Genomic DNA, 15,348 nt, shown 5'->3' on the forward strand with positions numbered 1-15,348 from the left:
AGTGACCTATCAGATCCCACTCCATTCTGGTTACTAATCGCAATCTTGCTAGAATTGATTACACTTTTCTTTTATGTACTTTACATGGGCCAGAAAACTTAAGGTGTCATCGAGATGGATGCCTAAAAGAGCATTAAAGATAGAAAAGAGAGTATTCAGTGAAAAATGGGAATTGTAGTATTACGTTGGTGCAGTGAAAGATAAAATGGTGTTTGCTCTGCTATGCCACATTGGCAACAGTGAAGAAATACCGTACAATGCATATCCGCATTATGCGACTCATAAGGACACAAATATTCACACTAGAAGGAGAACCTCGCAAGTGTGCACTTAAGAAAATGAAAGATGGAAATCAGCAGCAACAAATATTCAAATCTGCGTCAGGACAAAGGACTGATATCACTGAAGCGACATATAAAGTAGCACATATACTTGGAAGAAGAGGTAATCCCTTTAGCGATGTGGAAATCATAAAAGATTGCATTGTTGAAGTTGTGGGATGTTTAGATTCAGCTGAGGTTAATAATTACAAACTATCTCTATCTCTTTCAAGGAGGACTATAACTGATTGGCCCGTAATATAACAGAACAGCTTCATGCAATATGCCAAAGCGAAAATATTTATTATTCGATATCCTTGGATGAATCCACTGACATTACTGACTCAGCGCAAGTGTTATTTTTTATTCGTGTAATAACTGTGGATTTTCATTGTCACGAGGAGTTACTGGCTTTGGGTACCCTTACTTCCAGGACACGTGGAATTGACATCTTCACCATCTTCAAAGAAAAATGCCGTGAAGCGAAACTGAATTTATGTAATTAAGAAAAAAAAAAAAATGTTCTTGTTTATACTCCGGCACGACCACCAGGTCAGTGGAATTTACAATAAATCAATCAATACAAATGTTAATCGTATTTAGTAGTCATGGGCTTGAACCTCGGTCCACTCAAAGAACGTGTAGTATTGCACTCGCGCCCCTGACCAATCGGCTACGTCAGGCCTAATAAGTATATGCACAAATGGCTCACCTTCCATGAGAGGAAAACATGAAGGATTTGTTGTGTTACTGCAGAAAGAATTGCCAGATCCAACTACTTTGATTTCTTTTCACTATTCTTCATCAGCATAATCTGTGTGCCAAATCGACTGTTTTAAGTGACACATTAAATAAAGTTATAGGTATTGTAAACTACATCACGACATCGCCAATTTCGCAACATGCTTCAGCTTCATGATGAGCATTCAGCTGGATCTGTCGTATCTTTCTAAAGTGCACTAGTTGTCCTAAGGACAAATACTTGGACATGTGGACATGTGTATATGTAAGGGCGGCACCTAGAACGTTTGTTCAACTCCGCCTCGTATCTCTGTGAAGAACAGTATCACTACAGATGGGCCAGATGTGTGTGACGTCAGTTTGTGTGTATTATGTGTGTGTTCTGTTGTTCTGTTCTGGCCGCTTGGCTACCCAGAAGCATCAGTCACCTGAACAGATGATTCTGGGTACTCGTCCACACCACGGGAAGATGGGCCAGTCCCAGTAAACACGTACCGTCTCGAAAGAGACTCTGACCCACCTGGTGTTGTCAGCAGGTGGGCCAGGAACCTCTGGGGGCCCATTCCAGAGGGAAGAGAGGAGAGGAAAAAAAAAAAAAAAACTACCCGTGGTGCAAGTTGTAAAAAATAAAATAAAATAAAATAAAAATAATAATAATAATAAAAGTACATTATAATAATACAGTAATGTATTTATGTATGAGAAAAGAAAAAAAAGAAAAAAAAAAAAGAAAAAAAAATAATAATAATAAAATAAAAAATAAAATAAAAAAAAAATTGATAGTATGGCAAATTTAGCAAAAAAGAAGTAAATAAAAATAAAAATAAAGTAAAATAAAAATAATAAAAAAAAAAGAATAAAAAATTAGAATTTAGCCTTTCCCTTCACAAGAGTGAAACCTAGGCTGTAGAATTAGTAGTAGTAGTAGTAGTAGTGGCACTTGATGCAAGAAAGCAAGTGTAGGAGCTTATGCAGCATCAGCCAAAAAAAAAAAAAAATTAAAAAAAATAAAAAAATCACACCATACCCTCCAAATGCCTGTCCAGTCCCTCCTTAAATTTATTTAACCTATCAACTTCCACAACGACAGATGGAAGTTTGTTCCAGCAATTAACCACCCGCTGGCTAAAGGCAAATTTCCGCACATCTATTCTACATCTATCCTTTCTTAATTTGAACTTATGTCCCCGTAGGTTCGTATTCTGAACAAGTGGGAGGATCCCATCAGAATTCAGCGTGCTCAACCCATTCAAGGCCTTATAGACCTCAATCAGATCACCGCGCAGGTGCCTAGTCTCCAGCCACTGCAATTTGCAGAACTTAAGCCTCTCTTGGTAAGAGGATCCCTTCATTCCCCTCACCAATCGTGTTGCTCTTCTCTGTACACGCTCAAGCAAATCTACATCCTTCCTAAAATGAGGCCTCCAGACCTGTACGCAGTACTCAAGGCGTGGCCTGACCATTGCCTTATACAGAGGGACAATCACCTCCTTTTCCCTGCTAGCAAAATTCCTATATATCATTGACAAAACCCCATGACCTGCCCTAGCAGCCTGTCTACATTGCTCAGAAAACTTCATATCTGACTGCACAATTACTCCCAGGTCTTTTTCATTTTCTACCACCTTAAGTGTAGTACCACACAGTTGGTACGTTTCTCTGGGGTTACTTCTACCCATATGCAGTACTTTGCATTTGTCAAGGTTAAACTTCAGTTGCCACTTCTTAGCCCATCTGCCCAAATTATCTAGATCCTGTTGCAGTAGCACACTGCCATTACTGTCATTAACAACCCTGCCAACCTTCCTGTCATCTGCAAACTTCGACATTAAGCCTGATATACCTTCATCAATATCATTGATAAATATACAAAACAACAGTGGACCCAACACCGAACCCTGTGGGACTCCACTAATAACATTAGTCCACGAAGAGCAGCACCCATTGATTACCACCCTCTGTCTTCTCCCATTTAACCATCCTTTTATCCATTGTAGCAACTTACCCTTAATACCATTCTGCTCCAATTTGTACAGTAGTCTTCCATGCGCAACAGTGTCAAAAGCTTTCCTGAAATCCAAGTATATGATATCAAAATTATTTTTTGCATCCAGTTCCTTTGTGACCACATCATAATAACCAATCAAATTTGTCAGACAAGATTTTCCCTTAACAAACCCATGCTGTGTCTGAATTATTGCTGCAGTCTTGTCTAGATGATCCTGCAATGCATCTTTAACCAGTGACTCCATTATTTTACCCGGAACAGAAGTTAAACTAACTGGTCTGTAATTACTCGTGTCACCCTTCGAACCTCCTTTGTGAATTGGGGATACATTTGCACATCTCCAGTCCGTGGGAACCTCCCCTGAATCTAAGGATGCTCTCATAATTATGGCTAAGGGTTTGCTTAGTTGCTTTGCCGCCTCCTTTAATATAACTGGATAGATCCCATCCACCCCAGGTGCCTTTCTTATGTTTAACTTCAACAATTTCTCCTCCACTTTGCTCTCAGTTATTACAAAATCATTAAGCACACTGCTACAATTTGATAACCTTCTTCCATTTTCAAACTGTAATAATTCCTCACGTGTGAATGTAGATGCAAAATACTCATTCAGTTTGCTTGCTATCTGAGCAGGATCATCAACAGTCGAACCATCGATGTCAAGTGGACCAATCATATTCATCCCCTTCCTTTTAGAGTTTATATAAGTAAAGAAATCCTTGCTGTTTTTCTTAGCATCTTTTGCCAAAGATTTCTCGTAATCCGCCTTTGCCTGCCGAACCTCCTTTGTGACCTGATTACAGACTAGCTTATATCTGCTACAGGCTTCTGCGTCGCCTGATAATTTATATGCATCCCATGCATTTTTCTTCTCTGTCACGAGTCTCATTAGTTCATTTGATAACAATTTAGGCCTAAACCTTGAACAATATTTCTTCATCGGTATGAAAAGTCTAGTAGCTTGCACGATTAATTCCTTGAATGCTTCCCACTTAGAATTTACTGTTTGTAACATCGTCAGTTGATCCCACTGTACAGAATTTAAAAACTGTCTGAGACCACTGTACTCCCCTTTACGGAAGCAAAAACCCTTTCCTTTACCCCTGACGGTAGTTAGCTCTTTGAGTAAATCCCACTTCAGCACACTGTGATCACTGCCACCTAGTGGTTCCTTTATCTGCAAATTCTTAATACACGAATGATCACTGCTGATAACCAGATCAAGAGTATTACTTTCTCTGGTTGCCTCTCGAACATGCTGCTGCAGAAAACAATCATCCAATAAATCCACAAAAGTCTGACTAGTGTGTGAGTGACCAACCCACAAGTTCCAGTCAATATCTGGGAAGTTAAAATCCCCCATTATAAGACATTCTGATTTACTGGCCCACTCTATTTCTCTGTACAATTGTTCATTGTACTCATTCGAGTCATTAGGCCTATAACACACTCCTACTCTTATTTTTGCTTTCGCAGTGCTTATGTCACACCAAACTGACTCAACAGTGCACTGTCCATCTATATCAACTGGATGCACTTCTTTTGATTTTATGTTTTTCTTAATTAACAGCATAACACCTCCTCCCTTTCTATCCTTTCTGTACACATTGTACTCCCCAAATTCCAGTTCTGCATTCCTTATATCTTTGTGACACCACGTCTCTGCTATCCCAACAATATCCGCCTTTGATGTCTTGACCAACACTTCAAATTCATCAAATTTATTTACTATACTTCTAGCATTGGTATACATGCAAGCATACATGCTCCTATGCCTATTCCTTGTTACCCTAACACATCCCATATACCCAACTATTCCAGGATGACTGCCATCCGTCCCTGAAACCCCCAACACCCCTCGCTCCAGGTCGCTTCTTATTCTAATAAAAGTTGTTCAAGAATCATCTTCACCTCTGCCTGCGGTTACTGTTAAACTATTAGTCTTTGTATCCCCCCAAGCTAGCAGTTTTCCGACCCACCTAACACTGCCTCGATAGCATCAGCAAATATTCTTGCACCCTTTCTATTTAAGTGTATCCCATCCCTGTAGAAGCAGTCTCTCCTGTTAACAAGTACAGTCCAGGCTGAAAAAAATTCTACCCCTTGAGCCTTGCACAATCTTTCCAGGGCCGAATTGATCGACAAGGCTCTCATCATATACTCCCTCCTATCGTGTCTGGGCAGAAGTGCAGACACTTTCAAATGCAACCCTAATTCTCGGCTTTTTTTCAACAGTGACCTGTACTTGTTGAGTAATTCTGCCGGTCTCCTACTCTTAATATCATTAGTGCCAACGTGTACAACTATATCACCTTTTGTGCCCTTGAAAGATGATATCCGCTCTACAACGTCATCAACCTTTGCCCCTGGCAGACATACCCTGGTCCTGTTCCACCTATCCTTTTTACATAGCATGTTCCCCGTTTCCCTGACAATAGAGTCACCAACAACTAATAGTTCCTGTGGGACCAGCGCATTCTGCCTTGGGGTTTGCCGCTGTGTTGCGCGATGACCAAGTGCAAGCTCTGGCGTTGATGTGGGCAGCTGAGAGCTTGATGGGCCCCTCAATTTATTTCCTTCGAGGGCATCCACCCTGTCCTTCAAACTCTCATATAGGCCCATAACAACGCTGAGTTGTCGCCTGATTTCCTTACACTCCTTACATCGCGCACACACAAAGACATCCCCCATGGCAATATCATGTTCCGTTCCAGAGAGTTCGGCAAACATTTCACAAGTTGCACATTTTTTTAGGCTGTGACGCGTTGGAGAATCGCCCCCCTCAGTTCTCCCCCGAGTCACAACACTCCTGCCACTTTGTGCCCGTTGCTTTGCTGCTCTCGTTCGGGGCATGGTAGTTTAAATTAATAAAATCAATAAATTAAATATCAGTAGTATTTGAATAGAAACTATGAAATAGAAACAGTGAAGCGTATTACTATATAATTATGCGTTAGAGCTACCTAGCTACCTCAATTAAAAAATTTGAATTCCCTACAAAAACTTTGAATTCCCTATATACAAAAACAATGGCTACAAAAATCGAACAAAAATAACGGTTTTACCTATCGTAAGTAAAATCCACAAAAACTCTTTATCTAAATTAAAATAAAAAATAACCAGCGTAACTATAACTATATGACTACGTATTAAGTACAATATAAAACAACAATCATGTAAATAAAAGGCAAACACTTATCGTTTTTGCGGAGCTTGTAACTGACAGCTGTAACTTTTTTGCGACGACCAAAACTGCAAGATCCTGTTTCTCTCTCAGCCTTGAAACGTCCTTCTTGGTGACCGGCCACGGCTCCCTGAATGAAAAGCTGCACCAACTGCTTATCTGGTTTTGATTGGCATTGGCATACAAGGTCTTTCGCCGGGTAAAGATGCCAGATGCAAAGGCCTGCAGGGAGGAAAGATTGTCTGGAGTCTGGATTAGTTGATCCACGTTGATTGGGGAGAAGTTCAGAATTTTTCTCCGAAGTTGATCTCTGAGATCCTCGTACAGGTCACAGTCAAAAAGAAGGTGGTACCAGTTTTCCTTGCCTCCACAAAAGCATAGGTCGGTAGCGAGAAGCCCCAGTTGGTGCAGCTTTTCATTCAGGGAGCCGTGGCCGGTCACCAAGAAGGACGTTTCAAGGCTGAGAGAGAACCAGGATCTTGCAGTTTTGGTCGTCGCAAACTTTACCTCGGGGAGGAATCTTTTGGTTACTGCGCCTTGTGGCGACGTATTCCACCTGGTTTGCCAGATGTTGATCAGTTCATTGTAAATCTTGATTTTTCACGTTTATCATCTGCAGTGAGATTAAGCTCAATATCCAGAATACAAGTTGGTATTTTTTTTCTGATTCTGAAGCAGAGCCCACGGAAGATTGTAAACAAATCAAGCGGGAGAGTTCCCGCAATTACCTGAATAGCTGCCGTGGAGACAGTCCTGCATATACGGTGAGTGGCCAGAATCATTCCTCTTTGGATGGAGTTCAGTTTGTTTCTCATTTTTATAATAACTGCACGGTGGAACCACACTCCGGCAGCATAAGTTACGATGGGTAGGAATACTGCTTTGTAGTATAGCGATAATATTCTCTTAGACAAACCCCAATCACTTCGAGAGACTCTGAGGATGGAGGCAGAAAAACCTTTAACTTTGGTGCTGAGGTGTTGGAGGTGTGGGAAGAAGCAGAGTTTGTGGTCTATGGTGACTCCTAGGACCCTTGCTTGTGTAACTAAAGGCAGTTGCACACCAGAGATCTTGATTTGCGGGGTTCTCCGCAGGTCAAGCTTGTTCTTGAAGATCATCATTTTGGATTTAGCTGGATTTATGTGGAGCTTGTTTAACCTGGTCCAGATGGAGAAATACTTGTCAAACTTTTATCTTTGCAAAAACAAATCACAAGCTTTTTTGAGGGACTGGATCAACAGTGTGAATTGTCAAAAGTGGAATTCTGCAGAGATATTGCATTTTTTGTGATATAATGTCAAAGCAAAATGATCTGAATATTTTTTTCCAAGGTAAAATCAAATCTATATATGATATAGATTTTAGTTTTGTGGCTTAAAATACAGGCATCTCGGAAAAAGCTGACCTTTTTCAAAATCTTGCTTACCCAATCGGAACTTTCAGCTGAATACTTTCCTGAACTGGAAATGTGACATGAAAGAATACACAGCTGTTCTAGACTCCCTCATTGAAGAATATAATGAAAAGTTTGCTGATTTTGAGAAACATGATCTAACACTGAAACTAGCTTTTCAACCACACCTGACTGATATCTCCAAAGTACCCGATGACTAACAAATGGAATTAATTGAGCTCTCAGAAGATAATATTCTGAAGTCCCTATTTGACGCGAAGGATCCACATGAAATATGGAAAAATGCTGTTAAATACCCACATCTACGTCAACATGCTCATCGAATGTTATCTTGTTTTATCACAATCTACTGTTGTGTATCAACATTTTCATATATGTTACAAATTAAAACAAGCTTGAGATCTCAGATGACGGATATTCACTTGGAGGACCAATTAACACTACGCTCAACGGTGTTGGAACCAAATATCAGACTACTATCTAACATTAAGCAGTCGCAAAAAAAAGTCATTAAATGGTTTGTTGTCTAAGTTCGTCCATTTTTAGTTTTGTTATCATCTTTGCTAAACAAATAAATGTCTTCGCTATTTTTTTTGTTTAAATTTCATACAATAACAGGTTGTAATTAAAATTGTAAATATGCCCATAAAAATATAATTTTTTTTTTTTTTTTTTTGGTATATATTCAATTCTCAGCATGCGGCCTAATAGTATCTTGGTCAAATAAATAAATAAAATAATTCTGTACCAGGTACATAATGTGTTCTGCCGTTAGCATATTTAATTAGATTTAAGAGTCATCAGCAGGCGTTAAAAACGTTTTAATTTTCAGATATTAATAAAATTCATGGATAATAATATAACAATGTTTTTATTTTATTAATAATAACTAGGGGGCTTCGCCCCCTGCTCGCTTCTGTTGATAAAATAAAATACTTACAGCAGCTTACGAGAGTGTGTGTGTGTGTCTTGCGTAGCTATGAATACATAAATACGTTACTATATCTATATAATATCGGTGAAGACAACCATAGACAACTTTTAAATAAAAACTAGGATCGTAATATGAAAGGCATCGTTTCATCTGTATCTCATATTGTGCTCATCCTTTACAAAGAGTTGCCAAGTATTGCACTACCTCGAATAAATAACGCCTCACTAATAGAGAAGACTATTGTTACTTATTCTCGGTGGGTATCACCACCAAGACCACACCATTTCAAAGCTAGTTGGCTTTTCATCGGTGGGTGGCTTTCACACTACGATCGTAGTTTTTCTTTAAGAGTTGTCTATGGTGTATGTACACCGATATTATATAGATATAGAATCTTAAACTCTTAAAATATTATGCCTTGTTGCATTTAGTTTATTTAAATAAATACGTTACATACGGAAATCAAGAATGATACTGTGGGGTCATGTTAGATAAACATAGCGCGTGACCACGGTTAAACAGAAGTTTGTTTTACCACAGTAAAACAAGTAAAATGAAATTTAGATTCACGTCCTTCTGAACTGTCAATGGTACTCTCAACCTAGAGTAAATTTAATGACTGTGGTTCCAACTTATTTGAGAACAATGTAAATATTCTAATTGAAGACAGTGATAATTTTACTGCATTGCAAACCTACTCAAGAACTGTTTTTGCAATGAGAACTGAGCTAAGGACTTCAGTTTCTCCTGGAAATTGACTTCACAACAAGCTGTAAATAATTATACGTGCAAGATTTTCTGTTTGTTTGAGCATTATGGGTGGGACAACAATACATTGCTGCAGTAAGCAAATAATTCACAAACCTAAAATATTTCTTAAGAGATGGAATGCAATTCACAGAGCCTTGCAAAACTATGTGATCACGATTTTATCTGATTTGGAACTCAATAAAGGAACAATTTAAGGGGTTTTTACTAGTTTTGTTAATAGTTGGTCAGATTCTTGACAGTCTTTTTTTTTTTTTTTTTTTTTTGTAATATTGTCCTAAAAGAATAGAAACACAAATTTAGACTAGCGGGAGTTTGAAATAGGATTTTGAGGTGGATCTTATCTAATTTCTTTGTTTTGACGCTTTCTTTTGTCTTGAATAAGACAAAAGAAAGCGTCTATTCTTATAAACACTGTGCAGATTACGGCTCCTTGCGCCTAGGGACGGGCACCAGGCAGCAGCCACCCTTGTATTGACTGTTCCCTGGTGGCGAAATGGCCTGACACTAACTACACAATAACACTTTTCAGGTCAGTTTCGTAGAGGTTCTACGCTATAACAGATGAACTAGGTGGAGATGGGCCTAGGAGCCACCCTTGATACTAGGACACACGCGCAATGCACCAGGAAGTCACATGTAACATGAAATCATGTATATGTATAATGAGAATGTTTTTTTTTTTTTTTTAATGAAAACCCCAAACACGAAAGGTATCAAAACCTATAGTACCGTGCATGGGTTGAAGAAGAAGTATGGGGGGAGGGGGATGCCCGAAACTTTGCTCTAGAGACTAAACATGGGTTTCACCACTTCAAGCCTCCAATAAGCAAAGTGGTGGTATTTCACCGGTTGATGAAAGTCATCTACCACCTGAAGTAAATGTATATATAATTGTATATAAATCTTCTCTGTAAGTTGTGTATATAAATGAATGTAGATAAAATTGTGTATATAAATAAATGGGGAAAAATGGAATATAGTACTCTTTTGCATTTGTTACTTGATTGATTGTTGTAGAGGTTTAGGCGCATCAGCCGTATATAATGTATATGAAATTTGCGTGCGTTCTGTATCGATTTGCTTTTTGCTGGACAAAAAACCAGACCCGAGTTTCTGGGAGGAAAAACCATACTATTCTCGCCTGAGATTGACTAATTTAGCCACGTCGTGAAAAAAGTCCATAAAAATTCCTCGCGTCATTAGCGGATTCGAACTCAGGTCTTTTCCAGCTGGTGCAGGGAGAACAACGATTCTCCCAACTGTGCTCCCCAACATACTTAGGTATTTGATCTACGGTTGTAATTCAAATTTGATTTACAGATGGTAAGTATGCAAGCTCGATCACAATTAAACTTTTGTTCGCCAGGTTAAAAGTTTAGTGTTTTAAAACGTCAATTCCATTCAAAACATACTTCAATATTCTGAATTAAAAAAAAAAAAAAACGTTTTCAAATATGAACCAATTTGGATTTGTTTTCATTTATGATATACTTTCTTTCTTTTTTGCAGGTGGCACTCGAAGAAAGAATGGATAAGCATGACAATGACTCAACAAATAAAAAAATCCGTCATGGACAAGATGATACATCGGATAATCTGGACCATGCAGTTCTACATCCATCTTTGTCTCTAGGAGTGAGAAATGTACACCAGATTCTACGGTGTGTACAAGGTGGAACCCCAGAAGTCAGGGAAGTTATATTCTATGAATGCAATATTATTTACGAATGTAGAGTGTGCAGTAATTTGTTTCGCAGTTTAGCAAATCTTCTGACTCATAAACGATTCTACTGCAAACTCCATTCTACTCATGAGAAACCTGCAGATCCCGATAACTCGTTAGAAGACAATAATCCCAATCATAAACTGGGTGCCACTTCATCCACTCAACTGATTCACGAGAGGGACAAAGAAAAGGAATCAGACAAAGGAACTCAGCAGAAAGCATTCAAACAAGGTAATGGGATAAAAGTGGACCTTTTACTTCAAAAAATGTTTACAAATCCTTTCCAATCCAAGGCAATGAGACAACCGAAACCAAAAGAACGTCAAAATATTTTACCCTGGAAGGGTTATCAGGAACATATCCAAAAGGAACGACATCTGGTAGAAAATATTAACCAGTTTGAAATTAAAGTAAAAGCTGATGATAATACATCTACTTCAGATAGTACCACTCCTTATGACAAGCAGCTTCCATCAGACACTTTTTTAGAAGGCTCTCCTAATGGTATAAGAAGGAAACAAGTTTTAAAGAGTAGGACTGATTGCGACCTCGAAACTCTAAAGTGCCTCAATTGCAGTACCCAGTACACATCATTGAAAACTCTTTACTTTCACATGATTACTATCCATGCTCCCAAAAGACTTTATTTTCCGTGTCCTTTGTGTGGAGCTTCGTTCGTCCAAGTATGGAGTGTCACCCGTCATCTCATTGCGGTCCACAAAAAGTCTAGAGAACAGGCATCTAAGATGAGAGATGCAATTCGCAAACGAGCATTTGTAAAAGGATCGGAAGAACCAAAAATCGAAGAAAACTTAAACGAGGAAGTTGTTTTATCAACCAGTCAGAAAATATCCGACACTTTTCTTAATGGACAAATATCCAAAAACCGACAAATTTCTTCAGATTTATTACATCAATGTCCGAAATGTTCTCGGCTTTTTGGAAGAAAATCCTCATGGGTGACGCATGTTAGATTTTGTACCATGATGGGTAAAGGGAATGGTGATAAGTATGATTCGAAAGAAGAAAACGGTCAAAAATTCCCAGTAGGAATAAATCGTTCTAACATGAATCTTTCAGCTATGGTGAAATCAGCATTCGTAGCTAGAAAAGTAATGGCCATTATTGACAGAAGACGATTACTTTGTTTGAAGTGCAGGCGCAGTTTCTCTACTTTCTCTAACCTTCGACGTCACGCTGCCAACCACGTGGGATGGACCAGATATAAGTGCAAATACTGCTCCTATAAATCCTACACCAGATCGCAATGTAAAAGTCATATTCAGAGGATGCATGCGCCTGAAGATATATCCCTAGTTGAAAAGCTTATTGTTAGTCTTCCAGCCATCAGATCTACTATAAAGAGGCAAGGCCAATTCGAGAAATGAAAACAGAAATTTAGAAACGTCCAGTTCTGGATTCTAGACTTTCCCTGTACTTTCGAGTAATGAGATTTTGAGGATCGAACAGATCCACACGCCAGACCCTTTTAAAAGATATTTTGATCAATGGATTCATTCTTTACATTAGCCGTTCTAAATACAGTTACTGTTGTATTTACACTCATGAGCCAAAAAATTATGGCATTAAAACATTATTAGCCAAAACTAAAGGTAGACAACACGTAGGAACCAATTGTTTTAACAGCCACGCTTAGGGGCTGGAATGTCGTCTCGCAGGTGGTCAATTAGAAAAAAATGTCACCTTTGTTAAAACAAAAATGTTGTTCATGGCGTTCATCAATGTACACCATGAGCATCCTTGGGTACGACCCGACAGCACTGTAATCGAAAGCAGAGAATATTAATCCTACTTCATGTTTTATCCGATTGACAATATCTTCCTCTACTCCCAACCGAAGCCGTCATGACACGTTCATAATTATTCAAGATGACAGAAATAGGCAAGAATCTAACATCAACGTTTTCTCATTTTTTTTACATTATACCCAGTGGCGTAGCTAGAATTTTTTTGCCAGCAGGTACATTCACAATGTACCTGCTGACAAAATAATGCTAACCTACCTGTTATTTTTGGTTTTAAATAAGGTGTCTGAATATCTGTGCATGCCAGTATTAAAAAAATAATATATATATATATATATCCTCATGAGCCTAAACATTATGGCATTAAAACGTTATTAGCCAAAACTAAAGGTAGACACCACGTAGGAACCAAATGTTTTAGCAGCCAAACTTGGGGGCTGGAATCAATCATTGGAAGAATTACTGATAATTTTTTTAAATGCTTTTATATACATCATTCAAAAATTAAGACACTGTCACACACCAGCGCCACCTTAAGAACAGTTTCTTGAGGTGTTCTTAAGATGGCGCTGCACATGCGAACTACAGTATCTTTAAAATATTATTAAAGGGCGTCTGAATGCTTTCGTCACAAAATTACGGTTTCAGATTTCAATTGCTAATTTGGCAACGAACCGCTATAAATTTCTTATATGTCATTGGCAAGTTGAAATGGATTTTACGTGCATTGAACAGTGTGATTGTGAATATGAATAAATAAATATACTTTTCAGATTATAGAATAGTGCCATTTGCGTAAAGAACATTATTAATTTATAAATTTTCTTCTTCAAAATATGTTGGATTTATTCTTGAAGCTTGTTTTTCTTTTCTTTTTTTTTTTTTGATTATGTAAAAAGTTTTATTTTTTCCTAGATTAAAATTGCTGATAAAATTACATTTCCTCTCGCTAATTGCAATTATTTTTAAATGGAAATAATATATATATATATGTACACACACACACACACACACACACACAACTTAATTCACCTACTTTTGAATGCTGTAATTGTGGAACATTAAATGAAAATATGTTTACACGCATAATATTAACGTTAATAATATATTCGAACTGCATAATGTTCAATAATAATTTTAACGCATATTCTATGTATATTTATGTCGTGTACTTATAGGTAACGTGTTCATATACGAGGTGTGATCAAAAAGTTATGGGACTAAAGTAATAGTTGGGAAATGATGAAGCTTACCGGCAATTCGGATGGACCTCCTTCGAAGTAGTCTCCTTGATATAACGATTCCAACACTTTTGCAACTTCGAGAACCACTCCTAATGGGCTATTTTGGAACTGCTAATAATTTCCTCATTCGTTGTGAATCTGTGAACTTTCACGAGAACTTTCAGCTTGGAAAAAGAAAAAAAAAAAAAATCACAGGGCCATACATGTTTTTATGACCGTAGTTCGAGCTCACGTGATTACTAAATACATTGTTATTGTTTGTATTCTCTCTATCTTGTGAACTCCTCTGATCGTGCGATCGTCCAGAAGTACCGGGTTATAAAATAAGTTTCCATATTCAGGAGACCCTGGTGTCAAAACGGTTAGAGTTAGCTCTGTGAAAATCGGTGGGTATGTCATTTAGGGTATGAGGAAGCGATTTGTAGAAGAAAAAAAAATTTGTTCAAATTTCCGCCACCAGGGAAAACGGCGCTGCACACATGTAAAACTTGCCATTTACTTCAAGACACGCTGCTTACAAAAATGACATCATGTTAGATAAAAGCAGAAAGGCCAATGCCACCGTCAATAACTATTATGGCTCTTACAAAAAAGGAACGTACTCTTTTAGTAAAACTGTTCTACCAGAATAATAGTAGCACTAATGCAGCAAGCACTACGTGAATATCGGAAACTTAAAGGTTTGCGTAAAGGACATTTGACGTTAGCGGAGCTTCGAAAACTAATAACGAAATTTGAAGCGACCGGGGAGTTAAGTGTAATTCCAGCAGGGGACAGCTACGCATCGGAACGGAGGTAGTGGATGAAGTGGCAGTTGCAATGGTCAGAATGCGAAACACTGCCAGTCAGTAGTGCCAGAGGTGTGAAGAGACCTGAACTTTCCTTGGTCTACTGTGCGTAAAGTGCTGCGAATAATTTTTCGCTGGTTTCCGTACAAGAACTAAAGTCTTGTGATCAGCAACAACGAATAGACTTTGCTCTACGATTTCTGGCTCGTATGATCTTGTGGTCTGATGAGGCACATTTCACTCTTCATGGGGCTGTAAATGCACAAAACTGCGGAATATGGGGAATTTCTCGTCCATGAAAGACCACTATAAAGTGCATACGTTACAGTATGGTGTGGATTCACAGCAGAGTTTATAATCGGACCATTTTTCTTTGAAGAGTCTATACTCATGGCCCGGTAAGGTGTATGATAAGTAACTAGTGCACGGTCCTGCGCTCTTCTAAGAGATCA

At 38.4% G+C, this 15,348-nt stretch overlaps 1 protein-coding gene across 1 annotated transcript; it reads left to right on the top strand.

Annotated features, from left to right (window-relative positions):
* The first annotated feature begins 272 nt into the window (after window positions 1–272).
* On the top strand, window positions 273–12,486 carry LOC150075317 (zinc finger protein 800-like). The gene is made up of 2 exons (XM_090388443.1): window positions 273–518; window positions 10,882–12,486. The coding sequence occupies exons 1-2, from the start codon at window positions 273–275 to the stop codon at window positions 12,484–12,486; spliced, it is 1,851 nt and encodes a 616-aa protein (XP_090244569.1).
* Window positions 12,487–15,348: the final 2,862 nt, after the last annotated feature.

Source organism: Mastigoproctus giganteus, chromosome 14 (genome assembly GCF_048544385.1).
Source record: "Mastigoproctus giganteus isolate SK-2022 chromosome 14, ASM4854438v1, whole genome shotgun sequence".
NCBI classification, from domain to species: Eukaryota; Metazoa; Arthropoda; class Arachnida; order Uropygi; family Thelyphonidae; genus Mastigoproctus; species Mastigoproctus giganteus.

Coding starts and splice junctions, on each gene's coding strand:
- LOC150075317 (XM_090388443.1), top strand. CDS start 273: ATGCGACTCATAAGGACACAAATATTCACACTAGAAGGAGAACCTCGC. Junction 519..10,881: donor GATGTTTAGATTCAGCTGAG/GTTAATAATTAC, acceptor TCTTTTTTGCAG/GTGGCACTCGAAGAAAGAAT.